The sequence below is a fragment of the Colletes gigas genome, unplaced genomic scaffold, assembly GCF_013123115.1.
Source record: "Colletes gigas isolate AHSC1104 unplaced genomic scaffold, ASM1312311v1 Colletes_gigas_Sc00006, whole genome shotgun sequence".
Lineage (NCBI taxonomy): Eukaryota > Metazoa > Arthropoda > Insecta > Hymenoptera > Colletidae > Colletes > Colletes gigas.
In genome coordinates, this window is record NW_025106635.1 from 2,674,098 (window position 1) to 2,702,004 (window position 27,907).

A 27,907-nucleotide genomic window follows, 5' to 3' on the forward strand; every position below is an offset into this window, starting at 1 on the left:
GACGCCGCAATCGTAGTATTAAACGGTTTAAACGAAGACTTGCGTTAGTTCGGATCATTTTGCTAATTAGAATAACCAGGGTCGTTAATAACCAGCGATGCTGTTTCTAATTCCAGCCAAAATTACTGTCACTCGACCGACTGGTTGAATTAATAACGTACTTTACTTGACGCATAACTAGCCCGTGGCTGAATATAGATCCGTACATGTCAATTTCGGTACGTAGAAATGTATGCCCCTGTGATTCGCCGATGTGGTAAAGGCTAATCGAACTGTAAACTAAATAAATCAAACTGGATCGAACCGAACTGAATTGAAATTGAGATTGCTTTCGCGTGCGCATGAAAGTCATAGCCTTTGTCGGTGAACAAGGGGGAGGATCGTGTCTTTTTGTATATAAGAAAATTTAAAAACTACACGGTTCCTTGAATATTTATCATAGCGAACGATGCATCGTACGAATCGACAAAATGTCAGTCATGGATTTTCATCCGCATGGGCCACCGTTCCTCGAAACGTTTCAGACCATATAAACGACTCCATCTGCACAGTTATTTCCGGTTCGCAATGTTCCCTCGAAACCCTTCGATTTTCATCAGAAATCTTTTTTTTTGAGAATGACACGCGAAATGTCAGAGAAAAGAACGTTCCTCGCCCCCATGAATCGACGAGCAAAGTTTCCAACCTTGATTTATTTTACGGATTGGCGAACGTTTTTGATCTCGCGATCGTAGATCATCACCTCGTAGATCATTGTCTCGCGTAATATATCGACATCACCGAAGGGCGATTATCGATGAGCGGGCGTGTAAATCACGTCCGAAGACCTTCGGCCTTGTAATTTATTACACCGTTCCATTACCTGGTCACGATGACAAGTCTTGCCCTAGAATAATTTATTGCGAGATTTAATCGTTTGCCGGCATCAGATTTTTTCCCCCCTTCTTTAATGTGAAAGTCACTGTTCGCCCGTGTCAAAGGTCCCGGCGTAAGCGTGAATAACTCAGGAGCCCGCAAACCTAATCCAGCCATTTCCCTGTCAAGATCTGTTTGCTTTCGATCTAGACATTCTTCCTGTGGGGCGAATTTTCAGTCCGCCTACGTAGCTGCCTACAACGATATCTGTTTCAATGAACTTACTCGAGCTCTATTCATTCGGAACTCCAATTTAAATTCCGTTTCAATTAAATAAACAATTTATAAGCCAGTTATATCACACGCCAGTCGTAGAATCAATCGGAATTGCTATAACTCCCTTTATACAAATTTAAAGTCATTTTCGATTAAATAAACAATTTATAAACCTGTTTCATCGCAAATCAATTCTTTGGGCACATAGTGTCAAAGTAAATTGCAAAATAAACATAGAAGATAGCAAAGATTGTAGTAGGTGATATGGTCATCGGATAGGGAATGAAATGCCCTTTAAAATGAGTGGTCGAACGAGGCGATAGCATTATTAGTTCCGGAGATATGAGGATTTTAGTTTCAAGTCGATGCGGTGGCTAGTTTCGGAGATACGAGGGTCCGAAGCGTTTGTTTACGTTCATTCAGCTCAATGGACGTGCGCGCGCGAAAATAGTAAACAGTGCGTAGTAAATTCTTGGAAATACTACGCGAAACTAGGTCACGAGAGTCACGACTCACGTGCGACAAAGAGGTCCAGCGCGACGCGTCAGACGGAGACAGACATAGTCAAATTAAGAAAAATACCCCTTTACATAAATTACGATATCTCGAAAACGGAAAGTCCGATCGACAAAAACCAAAAACCATTTTAAAGGTGAAGCCTTACCGCTTCTAACAATACCTCAATAATTAATCAAACACTAGTAGTTTCGGAACTGCACGCATCTAAAGTTTTTAGTATTTTTAATAGGCTTTCGTAAGGCGGAGAGCCAGACGTAGCGGAATTTTAAAAATTACGATTGTCTTTACACGATGATATCTCGGAAACGGAAAGTCCGATCGACAAAAACAAAAAACCATTTTAAAGGGGAAGCCTTACCGCTTCTAACAATGCCTCAATAATTAATAAAACACTAGTAGTTTTGGAACTGCACGCGTCCAAAGTTTAACTATTTTTAATACGCGTTATTAGACTGTTCTAAGGCAGTGGAACGTTTCCTACATATTTCCTATTTACATCTGAAGCTAACCAGAAGTTGATACTACATTTTGTCCGATTTTTAACAAAAAAATAGAAATCGTTAGGTTTAGTGTTAACTTTTTTACTGTCGCCATTTAACGTTGATAATTTGCATTGTCAATTGAAATTTATTCAAAAACAATGTATCCTGATACTTTTGATCGAGAGTATACTAGTTCCAGTAGTACAATCAACGACAGATCAAGCCGTTTGCGAATAAACACTTTACGTACGAAAGAGAGAAAGTAAACGTTGTAACGACCGATTTTCAAATTTGGTTTCAGCAATAATAAAGGAGGTTCCTGGCAACGCGGGCAAAATTCCCAAAGGTCGAGCCCCAGCCCCAGTCGACGCCACCACACGCAGGAAGCAGCCGCGCCTCACACAGCTCCTGTTTCCGTAAGTATTTCAGTCCCCCTCCGGAAATACGACTCCTTCTTTTATTTATGCTCTCGATTACGCCGCGCATACGTGAAATAATAATCGGTTTGTCGATTGACTCCGTGAGAATGGGGTGTGGTGTCGAGGAAACAAGTTAGTAACTCGGGTCACTTCCACATTCCTGTTCCTTGCATCGAATACTATACTTCAACGAGGGCTTTGAGCAGTTTCCGAACCAAGGGTGACTAGAAACAGTTAATTTTTAATGTAAAATTTTAAAGAATATTATAAAATTAACTTCTTTATTATTTAGTGATCTTTTAACGAATATAAAACCATTTGATAATAATTTTACCAGGAAACATTCGCCCAACTTTTCTTATCAGAGTTTATTAATCGATCCTAACATTTTTATTTGCTATTTAAACGAGCAAATCAATTGTCAAGGATAGAAGGAAGAACGCTCCTCCCTGTTTCCGCCTAATAAAAGTTTCGGTGGTCGATTCGCCCGGCAGGCTTTCCGAACTTTCTTTCCCAGGGGAAGTTCCGAGCTGCACTCTCGAACTTTTTAGCCGTCTTATAATATAGCGTCCCGACGCGGTCGATAAAGCGTCCCTAAGTGTTGGCCGATTCCGTCGAAATTATCACCGATTTTCCAACCGACGAGAAACACAAGTCCCTTCTATAAACAAGCTTTCATGTACCAGTGCTTAAAATTTTTAAATTTAATTCCCACCGAATTATGTCGCGAATAATTCGCTGCGAGAGAAATTATTGCCGAGATATACACGTATTTCAAGTCGGGGAAATAGGTGGGCAGGAATTTAGCGATGCTGTACAGCTGATATTTTAAGCTGGCCTACTTTAGGGATATGTCCTAAATTTCATCGCCATCCCTCCAGCCATTTTCCCGCGAAGCGGTAGCAATCATCCAGAAACGAGTTTCATTTACAATTGTTTAGTATTTGCTTTGAGAGACGCGTGATATTTTTTCTCAAATCTCCAATCTACAAGTAGTTTCTAGGGACGCGTGTTTACACGAACATTTTTAATCGTTTCCGTGCCCTCGATCGATCGATTAAAGCGGATCCGCGATCTCTGTGGCGCACCAACAGCTTCATCAAAAATTCCTAAATCGGAGAAACACCGGGGACCGTTCGTATAACGATCCCAATTAATATCACGACCAACGTGATGAATTGCCGCGAGGAGCTGTTCTGTTTGCGGTGCGCGCGCGCGCGACCATTGCAGATAAATCCGCAAACTTGCAACAATGCGACAGTTAGTCGGATAAAACAACATTCCCAGGATTAATTAAGCTGACCCCGAGCGACGCCGCCAGACCTCAGTTACCAAGTTTGTCCAAGAAACTCGGAAGAGACGCGATTCCAACGTCACTTCTCTCCTGCTTCGTCCCCTGTTTCTTCTGAAAGCGTTTGCCGAGGGTTCTCGGAAATACGAGCACATTAATAAAGTGCATTTTAACGCCATTTCTCCGCAACGAGTTTCTGGAACGGAAAACTTCGATGCCATTTCCATTATTTTCCACGAATTCGATATTTTATTATACAGGGTGTTCAGCCACCCCTGGGGAAAGCTTTAATGGGAGATTCTAGAGGCCCAAATAAGACGACAATCAAGAATATCAATTTCAATATCATTATCAAAAAAAGTTATTAAAAAATTAAATTCAAAAATTTCAAATCATTCTGAAAAAAAATATTTTTAGTTGCAGGGGTCTGTTACAATCATTTTTGGTCAAGAGACATACCCCCGAAATCCTACCCCTTTTCGAGAAAAAAATTCGAGTAGGTATGACATTTTTCGACAAAATTAAAAAATTTCAAATCATTCTAAAAAAATTATTTTCAGTTACAGGGCTCAATTACAATCATTTTTGGTCAATAGATATACCCCCGAATTCCTACGTACTTTCGAGAAAAAAATTCCTCACCGAAAATATAATTTCTGGCCAGAAATAGTACCCCGAAATGTCATGCGAATCTTTAAAACGCCATAACTCCTGAACGGATTGGACGATTTTCATTTTTAAAAATGCAATCGACGCGTATTTTAGTGTAGAATATGTAGAAATTCCAAAAATATTCGGAAAGTTGCTTCTTCAACCCGTAAAATGAGAAAACCCCCATAAAAATGATTCAATTTTCACACGTCCATAATTCCTACAATAGCGAATATATTTCAATGAAATTTTTTTCTGAGCTAGAGCTCATATGTACCTACAAAAACGTATTAGACAAAATTTCTGTACAGCCTCAAACAAACTTATTAAAAATCAAAAACGAATTTTTAAGAAAAATCGACAGGGGGTAGGTGCCTAAATTATTCGATGAAAAAAAAAAATTTGATATCGTTTTAAAAAAATTATTTTTGATTGCAGGGGTAAATTACAAACATTTTTTGTGAATAGACATACCCCCGGAATCCTATCCATTTTCTAGAAAAAAATTCGAGAAGGTGTGAAAATTTTCGACAAAATTAAAAAATTTTAAATCGTTCTGGAAAAATTATTTTCGTTTGCAGGGGTCAATTACAATCATTTTTGGTGAATAGACATACCCTCGAAATCCTACCCACTTTCGAGAAAAAAATTCGAGAAGGTGCCTAAATTTTTCGATGAAAAAAAAAAATTTGATATCGTTTTAAAAAAATTATTTTCGATTGCGGGGGTCAATTCCAATCATTTTTGGTGAATATACATTCCCCCAAAATCCTACGCATTTTCGAGAAAAAAATTCAGTACGGACGGAACTTTAAACGTTAATAACTTTTTAACGAAGCCTCCATCAACAAATTGGTATTCTTGATTTTCGTCTTATTTTGGCCTCTAAAATCTCCCATTAAAATTTTCCCCAGGAATGGCCGAACAATTTTTCTATCAATAGTACAAGGTTATTCCTTCTTCGTTCGCTTAGCATCTGATGTTAAATACAGTTTGAATTAGTATTGTTTATCGAGAAAAGACCAAGACTAATTGATCAACACCTTTCTATCGAGGTACAGTACAATAGAGGAGGTCGTTGTGTGGACACCGTGCTTGTGAACAATGACGTTTACGTTGATTAATTGCTCGGTGTACAATGACATTTCTTCATTAGACGCGTTTATTGCGATACGACGTTTCGACCATTGTAGCCCTCGTCGGGCAAGTTCTTATATCAATATACGTTATATCTAAACGAAAATACATGTGCATAAAAATGACTCCTGATAATAGAAAAGCAATCGTTCCAAAAACCGAGGTCGCAGTTTGTCCTTTCGTAGATTACAGGTGACAGCTATTGACGCATAACTAAAAGTCTTTCGATGTACGTCTTATCTTAGAAGGTGAAGGCCACCGGACACGTGACTCCTCGTTGCGCAAAAATTAACTGTTTACTCGTTCGTTTTAATATTAGTCAAATTCGACGCACGGTGGTTTCAGTTGATAGCTTAAAATGGTCGCGATCGTTTGTCTCGCCGAACTGTTCGAGAACTTTGCCAGCTTGTTAAAGATATGGATAGTTGCATACTTGAAAATAATTTCTCAGTAACGAATAACTGAAATATCAGTGAATATTGTTCGGAATGAATCACACGATGCAGCGACGATGGAAGACAAGAAAATTGCTCATCGAAAAGGTGACTCAATTAACTGCGACGTTAGAAAAGCGAGAAACTTGGAACAATGAAGAATTTCCAGTGTACGCTCGTTTATGAAAAGTGAAATCGTTTAAGAACAGATTTTTTTTATTTTGTGTAACGTTTGCATATTCCAAGCGCGAATTGATAAGATGAGCATTGTTTTCAAGGTACGTGGATTTTTTAAATCGCGACAGATTCGGTTGATAGAACCAAGAAATTGATTTGTTATGCTGGTAATATTAATGATGTACTGGGAGTAAGACAAACGATCATCGAGGGGTCACTCCCGGGGTCACAGGTCGCTATTGATGGCTGTATATTATCGAGCATATAAGGGTACATCATTATCGGATGATTACGAGACAACACCTCATCGCATGACACTTGGAAATATTAAGATCGAGTCTTTTGTATTCGCAATCACGCAGAAGCTTATCGAGATCTGGTTGTTGTTAACCAATGCAACAAAAACGATAAATAATATTTTATTTTGTTTTAACAACCTCTTATCGAACTCTAAAATAATAGTCAATGAGCTTCCAAAATCAAAATTAACGAATACCAGACTCTCCGGGGTCTATTTTGATCCGAATCTAAATTGTATTACTTCTCATTACACTAAAAGACTTTCTTGTAATTACTTTTATTTATACAGTTCGTTATACGTTAGCAAAGCTATCAGAGACTTGAATTACACTTTGAATGAGCCGAATACTTGAATTATCAGAGTATTCAAGCCCCACGAGCCTTCATCGAACGGTTGATCAAGGCATCGAGGTACGTCGTCGAATTACTTTTCGCAATTCGAGGTGGCGAAATATTCGAGGGTGCGCGAGGGGGGGTGGCTGCAGACATCGCAAGCTCGTTTCTCGACGCTCCTGCGGGAAGTCACGTCGCGGGTACGATAACGTATCTAAGATTTGCATCGCCATAGGGAATTCCACGATCTCACGGCACGAACCCGGAATGCGCCGTCGTTCGCGTCGATGCGCCTCGAAAGGCACGGATCGTGAATACTCCGGATCTCGATCTCGATCCACGCGTGTCCCCGCAGACCCCGGCGAACCCGGACCGGAAACGTCCCTCCGCCCCCACCCGCGATTCTCCAATACGGAAACCGAATCCCGACCGTTCCAGCGTCGTTTCAGCTTTTCTTTCGCGCGAAAGAAACCTGGATGCGAATATAATGGCCCAATACGCGGTACAATGGGTACAGTTTCCACCGATTGGAGGATCAGCAAATTATTGGGGAGAAAAAAAATGAGAGGTCATAAAGGGAGGGGGCGGAAGTCGATAAATTACGGTGTCTTCGATTTTTTTTTTAGCGACAGATGAAGCATAAAGGCTTCGATTCCTTACGAAAAAGTGATGTATACGGGGGCGTGGAACGAATTTGTGAAACTCGTTTTAGAGAATATTTGCACGTTTATAAGACGGTCGATGCTTTTTGTGTAAACTATATGATAAAGCTTGTTAGCAGAGTAGCTTTTTGATTGTTTTGTTCGTTTCCTCGATGCACTTTCATACCTTTCTCCGATTCTTTGATCTCCGGACTTGGTTGAACTCTGTCAAAAGCATCAGAGTTTACTGTTACACGTGTATTGACAATTCCGTCATACATATCCTACGACGCGACAGGTTGCTCTTTCCACACCACAATTTTTAACGGATCGCGCAGTGGCTTTCCGTTGCTTATTACTATACTGTCTAGACAATGACCACATCGTATCAAAAGTATCGAATTTATTTAAAGGTCTTTCGAACACGACACTATTGGACGTGGGTGGATTTGTAGCATACAAAATTCATGCATCAAACGTCGACAGATCGTTAAATTAATGTTTCGTCAAAGAAATTTTATTAGAAATTTTGTCTGAACATTTTCAAATATTTGTTCCGATTGTATTTAAAAGATTGGCGTCAGCCTCGTTACGGGCGCGGTTTTAATTATCCGTCTGTCGTTGTCCATCTCGTTTCTGATCGCGACGCGTGTATTTTGCGGCGCGTTTCAAACAAAGAACGCAAACATTAACGAAGCAGGGAATCGCAGAATTGATCAATACTAGAGCGCAAAATGTAAAGGCGTCAAATTACCCTCGTTAATATATTCATGGAATTCGCGGCATTGTTTATAATACCCCAGGCTACGGTTACCACTAATTGTCAGATAAATGCTTGTCCCCGGCAACGGTAACCTGTGCATAAACGTGAGAGATACAGTCAATTCGACACGGCATTGTTACCGGCGATGTTAACGAACCAGTATGTACTGTCGTCGCTGTGAATGATGCATGTAGGTCGTCGCCGACCACGATACGATGCACACCTCTAGTCAAACGCAATAATGTAATCGATACATTAACACGCTCCACTTATAAGTTAAGTGTAATTGAAGGCGTTAATGAAATTCCGGCGTAACCGTCTACCGGTTCGCCGCGAGAAACATCGGTCTCGATCTTATCGAGGGAACCGTTCCAACGATGCAGTTTCATACGTATTTCGTTGATGCGGAACGTATGTACGTGCAAGTACGTTTCACGGTACTCAAAATAATTAAAATATCGCCTCAAACGACTTTATCGCGCGGTAACTTGTCCGATATATTAAAAGCTTCAATGTATTACATGGGGTGGTTCCGAGAACTAGGGCGAACCACTTACCTGTTCTAAACGAGGACGGGGGGGGGGAAAAATTGGTAGAGAAACTGCGTTTCTTTAACCATGTTTCTCCATAGATGCGACCCACGCGAATTCCAATTATTTTTAACGATACGAAATAATTACTTTTATGGACGAATCGATATTATTTGTGAAATTTCCACAGACAAAAGAGATATTTCTTTAGCGGTGGTAATCAGATTTTAGGGGCGAATTTTATCTGATCATTAATTTTTCTTTCTCATACACCTGTTACAGGTATAATTCCTTATCGTTGTCTCAATTTAAGAAAATAATTGGATCCGAGAAGAAATGGGAAGATGTTGATACAGTCTGTTGAATTTATTGGAACATTCGTGTGTAATTATCGTATGCAGTCGTATGCAAAGGCCATCGGTGCACGTGTAACTATGCGCATTGAAGCTCGTGGCTAAGACGTTACTGGTTACTGGCGTCCGATCATTATTCATTCGACCGTTCTATCGTCTACCGGTTCCGAGGAGGAAATTACAAATCGCGTGTCTAGCGGATCGAACGTCTGACGTTCATCCTTGAAAATAATTTTCCGACGTGCCCCCTCAAATATTTAGCGACCCTCTTGATCGATGTTTAATTGCCGAGGCTAAAAATGATCGATGGCTAGGATCACGACTGGTCGTCGAGGACAGTTATTTATTAACCGTACGTCGATTGTTACATGACGTTTCATTAAGGGTTCCAAAAGGTTAAATACACGATTTTCCATTTTATCCAGGACGATTTTCGATCTCGCTAATCGCAAATACAAGATTCTTTCATCTTCACCGGGTTGGATACTTTTCACTCGTTCATTTTCTCCCGTCAAAAGTATTACGCGCCATTAAATTCCCACAAAAGATTTATGTTTTACCGGGATCCATGAATCAGAGCTGTTTCGAGCGTTGCACAGTTTGCCGGATCAAGCACACCCCTATAAATAAACTCGTATCGATCGGTTGCGTCCGTTTTTCGTTAAATCGTAATTTCTTCCAGCGGAGTAAATTAACTAAATGCATAATCGAGCACGGGCAGACGATCCTACGAATGATTTCAATGCGCCAAAATTGTACGGATGAATAATTCGGCGTCGACCTCGGTAGTCTCCAATTATCGGCGCCCTGGGCAGGTTAGGTTCCAAGTGTATGTAGGTTAAAGCCTCCGCCAGGTACATGCAAATGCTCTCAGACTGTTAATTAAGGTTTGACGCGGCTCAAAAATTCTGCCACGCTCGGGGAACTCGGTTCTATTATAGATCGAAGCTTTTCACCCGTCATTTATGATCCCTTCGAATGCATGCTCAGCGCTCGAGTGTAGAGACAGTTTATGCTTCGCGCCCATCGCGTTTTATGATAATTATCGAATTATTGGAAGCAATAAACGATGTTATCGGGCAGAAAGAGGCAAAACGAACTTCAAAAAATGGTACATTTTACTGCCAAACGCAATATATCTACTAAAAATCGTACGTATCCTTGGTATGGTTGCAAATTGAGCTAATCAGACTAGAAAAATTCGGTGAACTCGATTCGATCCCGCGACCTCGAGCGCATTAATTGCTTACATCATTTGCGTCACGGCCACTCCGATGACAGAGATTGATATTCATAGTACATATTGCAAGCTACGTTACTTAATTAGGGTAGAGCACCAGTTATGGTCAAAGTTAACACAAATTCTGTCCAAGATCAAGGATCAAGAAATCGTTTATAGTTACGTAATTTCGTATAACCGACTCCGTTTCGTAGAAACCGGTTACATTCCTGGATTATTCCATGCTAAATGCGTGAATATGAAACGAACGAACCGTAATAAAACAAAGTAGGAAGCGCGATATACGCGTCAGAGTGACTTTAAAGGTTAAAGTCGCGGTGGATGGCAGGTTGATCCACATCCCTTGCGAATATCATCGTTTCTCTCGCTCCTCCGCTCTGCGTTGGACCCGCAACGTTTGAGGATAGAATTCGCAAATACAATTTGCACGTCCGTGCAATTGTTCCACCAGCGGGGGAATCGTCCAGTGTTGCCTGGTGGGGCACGTTGGTGCAACAGAATATCGATCGACGGTGTAACCAACTTCCGGTTCCGTAAACGAGCTCGGACCACGTTTCTGTCCACGGCGGCGTTTCTAAAGGGAGGTCGAGAAGTCACTTGACTCCTCGAGGACAAGCATTGTCCGTGTCACTGGTCGCTCAACGAAGGAATCCAGCTCGCCGAAATGTCTCGATGCCCATTGTCTCGTTCTCTTAATTACAAACGACCGCCTCGCTAGATTCTACTTCCGTTTATTACCTTCTCGGCCGTTCCTCTTTTCGCGGGCTTAATCGTTCGCCAATGCGCTTTTCGCGGATTTTAGAATCGGGCTTACCCCCGGAACCACCGAGATATTCGATATCGAGTTTCGGCGGTGCTTTCGTTATCGGTACAGGAAATTAAATGATACGTTAGATTCGCGCGAAAACACAAACTGCATCGCGTGAATTACTTCCTCGGAAACACGCCTGCAAAGAGAATTTTTTATATAATAACTCAAGAGTTGAGAAGAAGAGAAACTAGAATTGACTTTTTCCCCCTTATTTAGCAAATTTTTTCGCAGTCAGTGTGATCGATCCGGTAGGAACAGTTGTAAAAACATCGGGAGTTCGAACGTCGTTGTTCGATGGACGGTGCAACCTTTCCGAGTGCGTGGGTCGTATTGTGACAGATTGAAAAATTCGATCAAAGACCCGAGAACGAAAAGCAGACCGCGAAACGGGGTGAAACGGAATCATAATGAAAATACATATTGGCTTTTGTCTCGGTCGGGCGTGCACCGACGTCCATTCAAATTCAAATTTATAAACGTCCATGCCGCGGAATTTCGGGATACAAAACAAATTCGGCCAGCCGGAAAATATTCATTGACAGTGTTTGCTTCTGCCCGTGGTACGCCGCGATACGTGATTCAGAATTCCCGAATCACCGGCCAAAATGTGAAATACACTCTCTGTTGCCGAAAGAACGGAAGACCGTGTCTGCAACGTCAGACCGTTTCCTCGTACGAGAATTTCGAAAGATACGTTAGGCAAACGCGTGAATTTTACACGTGGATTTTACACGCTAGTTTTTTTTTCAAAACACTGTGTAAAAATTATAATTTCTTGACGTGGAAATTTTAATATACACGAGACAGGTACGTCTAAAAATAAATACTGATTAATTAGAAGCGTTCTTTCGGGTGTGATGAATTTCAAAGCGAGCTCCAGTTCGCGTTCTTTGCCCGAAATTCTTGTTACTCTTATTTCCGTCCTCTTCCGCTTTCCATTCTCGTCTACTTTGAAACAACAGACGCTGGCATCGCCGTCTCGGTTCTTTCTTAATTGGGTTAGGCGGCGGTGCAGCTTCCGACAAACAATTCCCCGACTATCGATTAGAAAACAGAACCAGAAACTGTTGATCGAACGAACGGAACCGACGAAAAATTCGAACGATCGGCCCGGTATAATACCGAGAGTGTTCCACTTGCGAAATAATTTGCTAACGAGATACTCGATCAAGTTATTCCGCCGTTATAGGCTGATTTCGATAAGCGTGTGTAGATACGTGAGCGATCGGGAGCGTTCGTGCGTGTCGAATCATGGGAAAAGATCGACGGGGCCCGCGTAGCTTTCACGCGTGAGGTTATCAACGGGGTTACCGGCGTCTAATATTTTGATCGCGGCGTGTAAAATAATTCCGATTATGTTTCCGTTGCAGCCGTTGCACGATCAACGATCCGGCGTGTACGCTGGGAAGGAGAGAAGACGAATTCCTGGGCTGAGCAAGGCGCAGAGGCGTATCAAAGCGTCGAGCACGCCGGCGCTCTTGGATCGTGAAGTAGAAAGGTGAGTTATTTTTGAATGAACGTTATAATTCATTGATAGCCCGGAAATCATCACGGTAGAGTGATTCTAGGTGCATTACAACGTGAAAAACCCCGTTGGCCTTCTCGTTTTTGCCTTCCAAATCGTTCTTATGTGTCACAGAACCGTACCTTCTCGGCCAATACAAATTTCGTTTACTTTAAAATAAAGTTTGTTGCACTTTTTCGTTACTGAAAAATAATACACAATATTTTCCAACGAATAAATAAATTTTAATTCTAATATAATAACTATTATATAAATAAATATATAAAATGGTGATTTGGAAATGGTAATTTCTTGGGGGGGTTGGTTTGGTTCCTCTCCGTCCATTTTTCATCATCTTGTCTCGTACAAACACCTCGTGTTCACGCGATAAGTTATGAAACCTGTCCGTTTCGTGTCCCGTGGGCTTTGCGTAAAGATTTTCCAGTTTCAGGAAGCCGTATTTACTCCGGACGAAAAATAATATTGTTCGGGCAAATATTAAAAAGGCGCGGTTGACTTTTCTCGCGCAGTACAAATACGGTAAACGACGAATGTATTTGTTTGCAGCACAAACTTGTTTTTCAATTTTAATAACCGCGCTTGCTCCACGATGTGCTTCTATAATAATAATATCGACTCGAACGTACTGTAAATCGATGGAAAGGAAACGAGACGAGCCACCACGAACGCAACAGAATAATAACTGCATAAATCACTATTTTAATATTAAAATGAAATACTCGAAGCGGGTCATCGAATCACCATAATCATTTCCAAATTATCGCTTGTTTGAGGTCCGAACAAACATTTGAAATCTCGTTTGTCGTCGAAACTATTCCTACGCTTTCGATAATGCTTAACAAAAATTGTAAAACTTTTAGAAACAGAATAGTTTAATTTTTGTCTGAAATTTAACCAAAGCGGGCGAGGATAACGAGAACTTTTAAAGAAAGTTGAAGATCGCGAGCGACAAAAAGTTTCGACGATTACTTTCGAACGTGTCATCGAGAGTTTTTTTAGAGCGCTGTCGTTTCTTCCCTGGAAAAAATGACGCTCGCAAAAAACCGGTAGTTTCCAGCGGGCGAGATTATCGACAACGTCGAAGAGACGATAGGCGACGGGGGCTAAAAATAGTTTCGAAAAAAAAAAGCAGTTCATCGAAGAGGAGGGAATAGATCAAAGGTTCCGAGTTGATCGCGTCCAGGTTCGTTTGAAGTGCTTCCTCCTGCTTTCCAGCTTTCCATCGTGACCTCTTGATCCCTTCGGCGTGTCTCGTAGCCGGGGTTGTTTGCCGAGAGGCAAGAATAAAGACGTTATTTCGAATGACCCGTCTCGGTCCCATCGACTTTGTACCTGGACGAACATTCATCCGGTCGTTGCTCTAATTACGAGGTGAATAGAAAATCTCTCGTGACATTCTCTTTAGTTTCACGGAAGACCCCTCGCTTCCGGTTCGTTTCACGCCGGGACCTTTGCTTGTTCATATCTCGCGAAAAGGTAGCTCCTATTCGGTTCACTTGCAACATTTAATCACGCTGGCTTTAATCACGGTACGTGCACCTTTTAATTGTTTCATTTCTGAATTACATAATCGATAGAAAATAACACGATTCTATTTAGAAATACTACTGCTGGTCATCTCGATGTCAAATTTGTTACAAACTCATGGGACGAATAGTTTTTTTTATATATCATCCATTAAAATATTTTTGGCGGACAGGGAACTTCCATTAGGAGATTGTTCAGGAAACTATTGGAATTTTTTTAACGAAAAGTTTAAGGGATATACTCTCTGAATTTTACTATACGTTCGACGTTGAAATGCACCCGCTGTCCAAATAAAAAATTGTCTCTTTAACCCATTGCTATTCGAAACTAGTTTTGTACCATTTTTGTGCGCGTGATAAAAATATTTAAACGAACTCGCTAACGTCGTCCATCTTGTACCACAATTCGAAAGCTCGTAGTTCCGTCTAGCGAGCAACAACTCGGCGGAACGTTAATTTTCTCCGCTCGGAAGCTTTTCGGGACTCGGTTGTTCCTAGAACGAGACGTAACTCGACATTATTCTAATTCGAAGTTACGGGGAAATACTAAGTTCCCCTTTCTTGGCTCCGTCGATTACGCGTTTGCTCCGTTTAACGCCGCAAAAGTTCCCTCCCCCCCGTTCGTTTTGACGTTCAAAATCCTGCTCCGCAAGCAACGAAGCGAATCCGAAAAAAGAGGAAAAAAAAACACACATTGTTTGGATCCAATTAAAAGTTTCCCGTAATCTCGAGATTTTCGATGGGAATGTAAATCAATGTCTTCGGGGCCCCCCCAGAGGCTTTTAAACGATTACTTTTCGCGAATTTAAATTTTCCCTTCGAACTCTAATCCTCGTTCCTCGAAGGAATTTCCCTCTGTTCGACGCGATTACCTAAAAATCGTTCCCCGTGCACCCCCCTCCGGAACTTTTCTCCGCGGAAGTTGCGTTCATCAAGGAACGCTTTAAGCCGGCATTCGGGATTGTTTTGTAATTCGACGCAGAAAAAATGGCCGACTCCTAAAAGGCTCTTTAAAGAGGAGCTCCACCTTTTAATATCCCACGGCTACGTGGTGGTCGGGAACTCATCTTGCGACCTATTCAAGAGCGAAACTTTACCCCGACGGATGTTCAGAACTTCCTACTTCTCCACGGCCCCTGTAGAAGAATTATGAAGTTTCGTTTTATTGACGCTTCTCCTCGAATTTGCGAATCCCCTGTTAAAAATTTCTTCGCGAACTCACCGAAAGCTGTTTACACTTTTCGCTTCGGATCCGCCCACGATCTTTCCACGGGATTAGTTTTATACATTTTCCAATTCGCCAACGAAAAACTGACAGTCGTCTTTATTATATATAATTTTACTTAAATTCTTTATTATAATAATTTTTATTTCTATTCAACTTTCGAAAATAGTATTCAATTTCAAAATCGAACAGCTATAATAAGCGTTCCGTGGATCTATCGCGCGTAAAGTGTACCGGCGACTGAAAATGTTTGGGAAGCGCTGATCTATCTTGAGAAAATATTTTAAGCCCGCGCGGTCAAGTGGCTCGCCATTACCTGCAATAAACAATTTCACCGCGTAATAGCGTAACAATTATCAAAGACTAACCGCGAGTAGGTGGCTGTCAAAGATAGACTGGATGAAGCCTCATCGATCGAGCAAATTAAGGAATAGTTTCTCGTCAAAACAATGCTAAGCACGTTCCAACGCCCACGTAATGCCCTTAGAAGTTTAAGTTGCAACGCCCACGCGTTCCGTGGGGGGAGCCTAGATATGTACACAGATCGATAAAAAGTAGAGTTATTGTTCACTCGTGCCGCATACCCTGGCGCATAGAAGTTGTAAATCGGAAGGGAAGACTGCGCGAAAGTTTGCCAAAAGACACCCCGTGCCCCATGAAAAATAATAATGTTGCGAACGTGACCGCTCGTCTCGAGTTTCCGGTTCGGTGGTTGTCCACAGCAAATTCTCCCGATTTATGTCAGGCTCTTGTTAACGCGTTGGCCTTGGCCGCAAATAATCCCGGTTCCGGGGATCTTTAAAAATATCTCTTAGACGCGTTTACAGTATTTACGAGTCGCGTACTGAAACATTTCACAACCGAGCTTTCGGATGACTTGCAACAACAATGAAACACGTAAAAGCAGTTTATAAATTTAATATCAAAGACTGTGTAAAATCATATTGTCGGAATAAACTACTCGGATGAAAGTGTTTTCGAATTTTTTGAAGACCATAAAGATGTTTAAGAGATTTTCATCGAGGTGTAATTCCAGGTATTACTCGTGTTTAAAAGTAATTTGGTAGGCGCATCGATCAAGACTAGATTTGAGATAATAACTGAGGATACATCTTCATCAAGGTGCAAAGATGAGGAACTATCCTGTCGTTGACTATATGAGAGACAGTTGCATAAGGCGAGAGATTAAGATGAATCCGTGGTGATGGATGTGCTCCAAAGTGGTCGATCGCCATACCTCGAACCTGTGCATCTTCACTCTTGACACCATGGGGTCTTTTTATAAGGGATTTTTTATTTGGATTCTAAAAAGAATTACACAATGACTTTCTTAACTAACATTTATTTAACTAAAATCTCTGATACAACAATTTTCATGCAAGTACAGTAACCCTTATCCAAGTGGTCGATCGCCGTACCTCGAACCTGTGCACCTTCACTGTTGACACCCTGGGGTCTTTTTATAAGGGATTTTTTATTTGGATTGTAAAAAAAATTACACAATGACTTTCTTAACTAACATTTATTTAACTGGAATCTCTGATACAACAATTTTCATGCAAGTCCAGTAACCCTTATCCAAGTTTCGTGGAAATTTAAAAACCCTGCTTCTCTCTTTCGGGGGATGTTGAACTTCCACCTAAATAACGAACGAAGGAAAAAAGTCGATCGTTGCTGGTGGAAATCGGTAAGAACCGGACTCGGAGACCGATCTGACACAGAAAGTGATGGAACCTGGATAACGATCGGTGCTCGGAGAAAGATTACAGCATCGACGGAACGAGCGAGGGGGCGCGCGCGAGGTAGCGAAAGAAAGGCGAACAGAAGGGAAACGGGAACGCCGACGGAGATTAGCAAGAACGACGGAACGCAAGGTAGTTGCACCTTGTCGAATCGGTACGTGGAAGGTGGCGGGTCCCGGGAAAGGGGGGGAGTAAAAATTCGTGCCGATTAAATGGGGAACGGGAGAGAGAGAGGAGGCCAGCAGCAGCGGTCCACTGTCACTACAATGGATAAATGGTACCTTTTGTGGAGACCGACGGGCTCTCCTTGGCCGCTCCTTTGCCGCCCACGATCGTCGAGAGAAGGGAAGAGGAAACGAGGGTGAAACACGGTGAAAGGAGAAGACGAAAGATAAAGAGCTCGACCGGCAGGGGGGCGTAGGGGAAGGGAGGACTGCAACCCTCGGTGTCGGTTTATACCTGAAGCGACCCTTGAAATCTGTTCTCGGAAGAGTTCACGAGGTGCACTGGCACACAAACCCCCGGCACGCACACACGTGTGAGACGCACGTGAGAGCGTGGGTTTGTGTGGCCTCGGTGCCTTCAGTCGGCCGCAGCTCGTCGTTCAATGCACTTCCTGTGGAAGAGTGGTTCCGAGCGATTTTCTTATTTTCGAGAGTGCCCATTTAGCTTTTCGCGCGCGCGGAATGCGACACGTCTGGCTTCGCGACGACGTGTGGGTGGACCCGACCCACCCTCGGTGAACACGCGCTTTAATTTCCGCGCGTAATTAAAGATCGAGCATTGATCTCGCGATGTATCGCTCGTTTGCATTAGACTGGACGATCAGGAGCGCGCGCCAGCAAGCTTGATCGTTTCGATCAACAAGTGCCAGTCCCTTCCACGGACGCGGTGCGCGTCTGGTAGACCTTTATCGTGGAATAAATTCCAGCGGGCGAAGGTTTCCATGAATATCGTTATGACACGGAGCGTACAGGCCTGCTGAGCATCACGGACGAGCGCACACAGGCGGGGTTTCGAGCACCGTCCGAAGGTTTCAGTCGCACACGGACCGACACTCGACGCATTTCCTGTCTAAAAGTGGTTGCAAGTGGTCTTCGCGAGCATTGTCGAAAACTCCGGTCGAGTAAAAAGTTTTCTTTTCGTGTTTGTCCGAGAACATCATCGCCGATACTTTTGAAATCGTGTGCAATTAGCGTCTGGCGAGTGAAACGTCAAACGTTCACCGAAGGAGTTGCCGAAGACGCGTGAAGCGGAGAAAGGAGAAAAGGAAGCTGAAAATGTTCGAGCAAGAACTAATGAAACACGCTGGATAAGCGTTCTTCCGTAGAGGAAAAGAAACCCATCGAAATCGCCTTCATGATGTGGTACGGTGACTCCGCGCAATCTTTCCTTGTTAATCTGGCACAGAAACACCGGTTGCGCGAAAAACGTTGTCGGAAAAAATGAGAAATCGTAACATCTGTTCCCCCGCTCTTGATTTACCGGTCTCGCCCTCGCCGGGGCAAAAAATATACGCCGCGCGCGTACACTGGGCGCAATTAACGCGAGTATGCGGGGAATCGTGCATTAATTAAATCGGAGAATTCGCGGCATTTCGAGTACGATATAATCTGTGGAAAGAATTACAAATATCGGACGGAAATGCACGGGAACGGTGGTACGAATGATATGGAAACGTGTTCTGTGCAACAATTTAATGCTTTTGATCGCAACGATCGGTTAATAATAATATTAGTAGAATTCTAGGCAGAATTCTGTTTTAGTATTACCAGATAGTTTCAAGAAAAATTCAACGGTTATTAAGATGATCGATGATTCTTAGTGTCAGGTTTGATCTTCTTTCGACTATCGTGTCTGCATCTTTTATGTCCCCCTCGTCATGGTTCGTTAATCCACACGTCCTTTCTCGATGGTGGCTTCCCTGTTTAATTATTACTATGTCTTTTATAGTCCTTGTCTTCCTCCTCAACTGGACTCACTTGTTCGGAGTATCAAAAGTTCGTATCTTTGTTCTTCGATTTATTATTCTAACTTATAACTTATTTAAGGCATACACAATCGTTAAATGAAACGAGTAACGATCGTAGCAGGAACGCGATGCAATCAGAGTTCGAGAAATTCTAATGAACGCTTTCGAAATATTCGCTTTAGACCGCGATTTCCGTTCTGAAAGGCTGTGTGGCGCAGTGGCTGTTCCGTGACGGTGTTTCTTCCGTTATGCAGCTTCGGACAGTCACTTCGTCAGCTGCTGCACCACGGTGTCCAGCTACATAAATTGCCACGCGGCGAACCAGCGGACGCGCTCTCCGCGTACCACCATCGTGATCTATCAATTTTACGGCGCGTCTCCAGCGGGCTCGCAGCGGGAAGAAACGGTGTTAAATTTTCTCGCGGCCCCGTAAATTATTTTCCACTCGCGATCACAATGACTCATCGATTAAACGAACGGATCGAATCGATAGTTTCCAATCAGCAGAGAGTTTCCTCGGTTCGATCGCGTGATCGACGATTTTTCAGCGATTCGTTGAGATTGTAGGATTAGTAGGGTGTAAAATAACGATAGTAATATTCGTTCGTGTTTGTATGCGCAGTCGACAGTGGTCGGGGGACGAAGAGGATGAGGGTACAACCGGTCACGTAACAACCGAGCATCCTTTGGCGGAGGCGACAATTCCCTTGGTCTCCCATTCGCGTCTACAAGAGCAGTCCTCTAACTTGAGTGCCAATATCGTGACCACTTCCGGGACCCAGAATCCTCCCCGTTCGAGCACGCAGAGCCAACAAGAAAGCGTTCTACAGAAATTCAGGAAGAGCTTCTCCTTGAGGTTTCACAAAAAGGGCAGCAAAGAGAGCACCGAGAGCGAGTGCCCGGTGGAAGATAACGACGGATCCGGACCCCTGGACGAAGAAGAGGAACGCGAGCCGCCAATTGTGTCCGAACAAACCCCTCAACACAAAGAGGACACCGCCAACGACCAGAAATTTCGGTCAGTAACACAGATTTTCGTTACTTTTTTTTTGCAAGCATCCCTAATTCAAATTCGTGCAAATCGCGGGTCAGTACTGCGGTCGATGTCTCTCGACGATACGATCGTATTGAAGTTGTGTTCTTCTCCCGTAGATTTGGTCCCCTTGTATGGAGAAGCAGCAAGGAGAGGAAAAAGGGCAGCAAAGCTGCCAGGAATGCAAAATGCAACAGCGGAGACAGTGGAATACAGATCGAGGTAAGGTAGCGACAAATTTAATATTAAACGAAATGTATTTGTACTTCAGCTCTGAGTCTCCGATTTCGTTGGACGGAAAACGAGAGGGAAGAAATGGAATGGAAGTTGTTATTTAACTGTCAAGACGCTATACCGATAGTCGAGGCAGAAAGATTTGTTCGCTCGGGGTCACTCCTCCCTACGTCACTATTTTTACTCAAATAAATTATTATACAAACCATCGCTTAATAACAGAAGATTGCTGTTTTTCACGAAACGGTATCCAAGTCGACTAAGTAATTGATCGATAGAGGAGACACGTTCGACAAAGTGATCGAACTAAGTGCTTTCTGTTTCCTCGGGAAAGTTCGTAAACTTCTCGTGCTTTTCTAAATAATATTTACAACGTAACGTGTTTCTAGTATGGGGAAAGATTTCTTTTTATAAAGGTTGGGGTTCGGTGACCTTGGGCAGCCTATATCTTTTGTTTCGAGTCGGATCGTCGGTAATTGTCCTGCAAAGCGCGATGGACACCGCCAAAAAGAAGTGCGAATAATGAAATAAATTATGAACGATACAGATGGTATCTGGTGGAGCATTGACTGGGGGCAGTGGTGGTGGAATGATGGGGGGTGGTGATAGCTCCGAGTCCCACGACACGGATGTCCAGGACGAGACGGATAGTCCTCCAGCCCTTCGTAGGCGAGTCGCCGACAAATCACGGCCCCAGTCCGAGCTCATCAACCAGATACTGATCGACAAGTTTAAGGTAAAGACTGTCGTTCGTATTAATGGTCAATAAAAATCAGTAACATCAGTCGCTTAAACAACTTCGTCGCTTCATCTGTACTTAACATCGTCAATTATACGCAACACACAGGGGAAAGTACTTTGCGTGCACCTTAAAAGAAAATCACCAATTCTCATCGATGCAAAATACTTTCCCGTCGATGGGTTAACGAAAACTAATTTATCACAAAAGGGCAACGATCATTTTGGGTTTATTAACCTCCTCAAGCCTGCTGCACGTTATCACACACGCGAGCTTTGCAATTATTTTTTTAATACAGAATATAACGAACGTAAAATGATCCAGGACTGAGGAAGTTAAGAAGGATCAAGGATCTTCGGTCGTGCAAATATAAATTATCAACAGTTCGGAAGCGTGTCTTTTTATTCGCGTCCCAGTGTTACTTCCTCTCTCGCTGATGATTTATATTTGCTATTATGAGCGTCACACATTTGTATTCATTATCGGGCCGCACGTATGACTGTTTCCTTCGGCACAATAACTCGCATTACTCACGTTTGTATACGGTTTAGCCACGCTGGTGCAGATCACTGGCCGTCTCTGATAGGCGACGAGGGAATATATCGCGTTAGCCAGGATACGAGGAGAGGAAACGGGGTCCTGGTTAGTTGATATCGAGTTGCGCGCCCGACCGGGCACGATTTATGGAATCGTGCACGAAAGTCAAATCGTACATCGGTTTATACGTCGTACGCTCGTTGTCGGTTTATTTATTTCGATCCACGCGACCGAACGGAGATCTCCTTTTCGAAGAAAGTATTAAAAAAAGTCGAGTATTTTTCGAGAGCGATAAAAGTAATCTGAGAGAAGCGAGAGGATGCTGCTCGTCGGCTAGCAAACAGTCATGGACTCTCGAACAGTGAGTGAATTCTGATCTACGATCACCGTTACGATCTCTGGCTGTTTCTTGCGTTAACCGAGTTTCTCTAAACGTGTTTCTAAACCGATGTGGGGAATAGTATATTCACCAGCTCGCTGATCGAGCAATCTTCTGGAGAACTGGCCTGGCGTCACGCCCAAAGGAGCCCCGCGTACTCGCTTCGAACGGAAATGTACGGGAACGTAGACGCTTAACGGTGGATGTAATACTTTTCAGGCGGATCTGCAGAGTCGAACGTCGAGGCACCAGCATGTAAGAAGAACGAACAGCGATTTAGGAGGTCAGAGGTTACTACAGTGGGACACGAGGTCTGGTTACAGCCACGCGCACAATTACCGCAGGATGCTCTCGACTCCTTCGCCTATTAAGACGAGGCCTCCCAGGCTCAGTCCGAGGCACTCCTCCCATGACATCGTTACGCTGAGAAGGTGCGTTTAACGACCGTGATCCATCCCGTGCTCTCGCACCCTTATCGCAAATGCCTCATTGACTTTTCGCCATCTGCGAGCAACAGCTCCCCTACGACGAGAAAACTGAAAACTGAAAACTTGGAGCGACCCAGAATTCACGATCCGTACCGCGAATACTTAACATTTCTATTACAATTAAAGAAAACATTACCCTTACATATATCGAGTGCCCCATAGGTCTCTCTGCGATTCTTAATATTCTGTGACTAAAAATAAAACAAGAGTTTTATCATAATCAATGCGTTACTTTTGGAATTTTTGATGACTGTTGCTCCATGTAAATAAATAACTGTCGAAGCGTACAATTTGCGGTCGCCTTGGACCGTTTCAAAATATACTTTGTATCATAGGATAACGTAAATATCATTTAGCTATTCTTGCCCCGTACAGCGATAAGAGTATTATCGAATTTTATTTCCACAGCAGTTCTACAATATAGCATTTGTGTTAGTCACAGAATATTTTGGTAAATTCGTAGGGAGACATATGTATGTGGAACACTGTGCACATAATTTGGGTTTCTCGTGGAATATTTCGACGAGTAAACGATGGACAGATCACTAGGTGCTTTCTCGTGATCGTAGCTTACTCTTTCTTGGCGTACAAAATAATTATCTGTTCTCGAACGGGCGTTATACGAATGGCTCGCTGTTCCTTTCTTTATTTTCGTTCGACCAGAAACGAATCATAGCACGACATTAGACAATCATCAAAATAACTCCTTGAATACTGTCCTTGAAGGAAATTTAAATTCTTTATTCTCGAACCTTTCCAGTAAATCGAGGGAGAATAGTGGTAGGTAGACGGGTATTATAACAAACCACCTTCTTTTAATTTTTCCTCGTAAAACAAGTTGGTCTGCCACGCGTAACAATGTACGGAGTGGTTCTTTCGTATCGACGAGCAAAACCGCCGTAAGAGAAATTCACATATCTTTTTCTACAAGCCTAATCAATTTTTGTTATACTTGTTTATTCTGCATACGAAGTCTCGAACCACGTAGCCTTAGACCACATTGTACACGAACAGAGATATTCGAGATTATTAAACTCTCACTTAGGAACGTCCTCTTTTTAACTAACAATTTCAGTGCTGCTTAGAGGATTAATTGCAAGTTACAAAGACTAACTTAGATGTATGGAAGTTGTTAGAGTAGTTAGTAGCTGTCGTTAACATGTTTGACAGCAATTTATTTTAACAAATACGAAAATAATATACAGGGTGCACCGCGATGAGTACTGCAACCGAGACTGGAGGCGATTCTACGTTCAAAATTCTACGAACAACAATTATTTTTCTCTTTCTTTCCTCCTGAACGTATGTAAGATAACGATAGTATAATCACAGACGAGTTATGCGAGCAGACCTTACACCTTATGGACATTCGGTCCAATCATTTTGAAAAAATTATATTTAGTTACAGGGGCTAATTACAATTACTTTTTGTGAATATACATACCCCCGAAATCCTACGCATTTTCGAGAAAAAAATTCGAGTAGGCGTTGAAATTTTTCAGCGAAATTCAAAAATTTCAAATCGTTCTAAAAAAATTATTTTTAGTCGCACGGGTCAATTGCAATCATTTTTTGTGAACAGACATACCCCTGAATTCCTACGCATTTTCGAGAAAAAAATTCGAGAAACTGTGAAATTTTTCGGCGAAATTAAAAAATTTCAAATCGTTCCAAAAAAATTATTTTTAGTTGCACGGGTCAATTACAATCATTTTTTGTGAACGGATATACCCCTAAATTCGTACAAACTTTCGAGAAAAAAATTCGAGTAGGTGCAGAAAATGGTAATGGAACCTGAAAAATACATCAGATGTAAGGTCTATTCGTGTACCTCGTCTATGATATGATATTCATACGTAGAGTAACCTACGGTTGCGTCACTTATAGCGGGTCATCTAGTAGAATTAAATGTAAAAACAAGGATAAGAAAATGAGCGATTGAGGTAGGCCAATTTACAGAACCACTCTGTATACACGCGTATACCTTGTCGTGTGTATATATACTTACCTATTGTAATTCGTTGCTGAATGTTGTATCGATGCTTCTACGTAAACACAAGCTTGTTGATCCTCTATCCGACCATGTGCGATTAAAGGAGAAAATTAATAGCGATTTTATTCTGGTCCCAGTAACGCGAAAGGGAGGAGTTTTCGGACAAATTTGAGGCGTTCACTTAGCCAACCACTGGGTATCAATCAGCTATCACCCTTGATGCGCACCAAAACTGCAGGTAAATCTAACACTCGTCAATTTTGGAGTCGGATTCCTCGACTTGTGCTATCAGAGTTCTAACGTAGACATCTTCCTTGCTTTCCGCCCAAGCGAACGAGCAACTCCGCCAGACTCTCGGAGCGTTTCGTTTGTTATTATTGCAAAGCGAGTGGTCAGTTTTCCAACACGTTGCTCGTTCGCTCGGCACGAAAGGCTCACCACCGGTAGCAAACCCGTTGACGAAGATTAGTGCACACTTTCCACTCCAAATGGTATCCAGTCTCTCTCTAGACACAACCTCCGAGAGTGCTCTGAATCAGCATGCACCCTTGTAACGATCTTAAAGCATTTCACCATTGTAACGGAACGCACCTTGTGAGAAAGAGTTTCTTAAGAGTAAGGAATGCGGAACACTCCTGTATTAAACGTGTTGATATCTTCATTCTGTAAGGACTGCTTCCTGTGAATACGCTTTTGTTTGCAAGCTGCAGTAGAGACTAATTGCTCTCAGGGAGCTTCGCGAAACATTTCTACGTACGATCGAAGATATACGTCTCTCGCAATCTCATGAAACTTGATCGTTTCGCGAGGCTTCACGATTGGATTAGTCGACCCTCCCCGTCAAACATCATAAACGACATTTTTTAATCTTTCGCTGCCAACACCCCACGATGGATAGCTGCAGCAGGATGATTTTTCGAATATGTGACTGCTTTCTCGTATTGCGAATTAAAAGTCTAAGGCTGCTCCGAACAAAAACGAAACACGCGAGAACGAAACACGGTACAGCCCAAGGACTGAAAAAGTAGAAAGAGAGATCATCGAACTACGATCTTGTTGCTCCGTTCCCGCGATAAAGGCGGCTCGTTTGTTTCGGACGTAGGTGCGAGGTTGCCCGGTGGGAACGTCCTGTCCGAGGACGAACAGGACGGGAGAGGCGGAACGTCCGACGACGAGATGATGTCCGACTCCGAATCCTCCATCGCCTCCTTGACGGACAGGAAGAAGTCCTTCGAGCAGACGATGGACGAAGAGGTGGTGATCTTGGCCGAGGCTGTTTGGGACCACGTGGCGATGGAACCAGAGGAGCTGGCGTTTCGCGCTGGCGACGTGATCGAGGTCCTGGACAACCTGGACAAGGACTGGTGGTGGGGTAACTGTAGAGGAGAGCATGGCTGGTTCCCGGCTGCATTTGTCAGGGTATAACACCGATTATTCTCGAGGATACGCGACCGTTCGACGTTGTGATTGTACAAATGAACTATGTTTGTCCAGTTACGCGTGAGCCAAGAAGACACCGTCGAGGATTGTTTGGCTGCAATGGCTTCCGGGGGCACGTCCACCACCCAACTGAGAAGACGCACCAGCGTTTCGCTGTTGTCGAACGAGCAAGTCAGGGCGAGCGTGGTTCGGGAACTGGTCCAGACCGAGCGAGATTTCGTTAAAATATTGAGAGACGTAGCTGAAGGATACGTGGCCGAATGTCGACGACGCGCTGACATGTTCAACGAGGAACAGATAGAAACGATTTTTATCAATCTCGAGGAGCTGCTGGACTTCCAGTCCGAGTTCCTCAAGGATCTCGAGTCCAGCATCGACTGGAACGCTCCGTACAAGAGTTGCGTCGGCGAATGTTTTCTCAATCATGTAAGAAAGCTTAAGTATAACGTGTCACGGTGTAACAATCGCGATAGCATGTACTTGATGTCGTTGAAATCGTTTTCAGAGGGCGGGATTTCGTATGTACTCGGAATACTGCAACAGCCATCCGATGGCCACCGCCACGTTGCAAGAACTTTATCAGCATAATCGTTACAGCAAATTTTTCGAAGCGTGTAGACTGATGAGGGGTTTGATAGAGATCCCTTTGGACGGGTATTTGTTAACGCCTGTGCAACGAATATGTAAATATCCGCTACAGTTGGCGGAGTTGTTGAAATACACGAAGGTCGATCACCCGGATTATCATAAGATTCAGGAAGCTCTGGAAGCGATGCGAGGCGTCGCGGTTTTAATCAACGAACGAAAGAGACGAATGGAGAGCCTCGAGAAGTTAGCTTCGTGGCAGTTAAGGGTTGAAGGATGGGAGGTAGGTATTTATATTCGAAAAGAATAAATGGGCTTTCAATTTTTTAATAATTATCTTTTATTGATATTTACAGGGTGAGGATCTCATAGAAGTTTCGTCGCAGTTAATTTACCAGGGTGAGGCGATGAGAGTCACCACCGGCATGTGGACAAACAACATCACCCTTTTTCTGTTCGACCATCAACTGGTTTATTGTAAAAAGGATATCTTAAAGCGAAACACGTACGTGTATAAAGGTCGGATTTATCTGGACACGAGCGAAGTGATCGACGTGCCTGACGGTAAAGGTAATTCGTACGGAAGCGCTAATCGCTTAATGCTAAATTCTTAATCGTTTTATCGTGATCGTGTCTACGAAGTGCATGTTGGTTTGTTCGCAGATCATCAGTTGGGGGTGACGGTGAGACACTGTCTGAAAGTGTACAGTTGCGTTCGGGACAAGTGGTTGCTATTTTGCTGCCGCACGGCGGAAGAGAAGCGTCGATGGTTGGCAGCCATGGCGGAGGAACGGAGGCTGGTCGCTCAGGATAGAAACGACGGATTGGAGTTTCCAGCTGCGGCCAGACAATTAGCCAGGCTCGCGGCGACAAGGCAGCAGAACAGACCGCCGATCAAGCCACGCAGTATGTAAAATAGTTATTGTTCTGGTCATAAAGAAAAGCAATATCTTAGAAACCAACGGATCATGTTGTGATTAAATTGCAGACAAAGCGTATAAAAGAGAATCGACGTACGACATGCCCACTATGGTCGGACAGGGGGCGACGAACTCGTTAGGACGTAAAGTTGGTACTTGGTTCACGTTTGGTAGCAGCAAAAAAAGTACTCGACCTCAACCGTCCTGAGACAGGCCTACCTTCGTGCCATACATTGACTTGTAAAACTCTGATGAGAAGCGCTTAATCGGTTGCTTCACGACCATAACTTAAATGTCCGTTACTTAACGTTTGAGAGAGAAATGTAGCAATGAATCGATCGATCTCCCTTCGTTGTT

The 27,907-nt window shown here is 43.0% G+C and overlaps 1 protein-coding gene across 4 annotated transcripts in view; it reads left to right on the forward strand.

Annotated features, from left to right (window-relative positions):
• Window positions 1-27,761, forward strand: part of LOC122395924 — a 152,930-nt gene extending 125,169 nt beyond the window's left edge. For 3 of the 4 annotated variants that reach the window (XM_043393850.1, XM_043393851.1, XM_043393849.1), the window contains exons 9-21: window positions 2,434-2,548; window positions 12,583-12,710; window positions 19,825-20,220; window positions 20,355-20,457; window positions 21,017-21,205; window positions 22,344-22,555; window positions 24,743-24,843; window positions 25,708-26,024; window positions 26,100-26,471; window positions 26,551-26,913; window positions 26,987-27,200; window positions 27,294-27,536; window positions 27,619-27,761. In XM_043393850.1, the coding sequence (XP_043249785.1) occupies window positions 2,434-2,548; window positions 12,583-12,710; window positions 19,825-20,220; window positions 20,355-20,457; window positions 21,017-21,205; window positions 22,344-22,555; window positions 24,743-24,843; window positions 25,708-26,024; window positions 26,100-26,471; window positions 26,551-26,913; window positions 26,987-27,200; window positions 27,294-27,536; window positions 27,619-27,758 (2,893 nt within the window). In that variant the 3' untranslated portion in view covers window positions 27,759-27,761. The remainder of the gene's footprint in view (window positions 1-2,433; window positions 2,549-12,582; window positions 12,711-19,824; window positions 20,221-20,354; window positions 20,458-21,016; window positions 21,206-22,343; window positions 22,556-24,742; window positions 24,844-25,707; window positions 26,025-26,099; window positions 26,472-26,550; window positions 26,914-26,986; window positions 27,201-27,293; window positions 27,537-27,618) is intronic. The other variant, XM_043393853.1, reaches the window with a different exon arrangement.
• The last annotated feature ends 146 nt before the right edge of the window (window positions 27,762-27,907 follow it).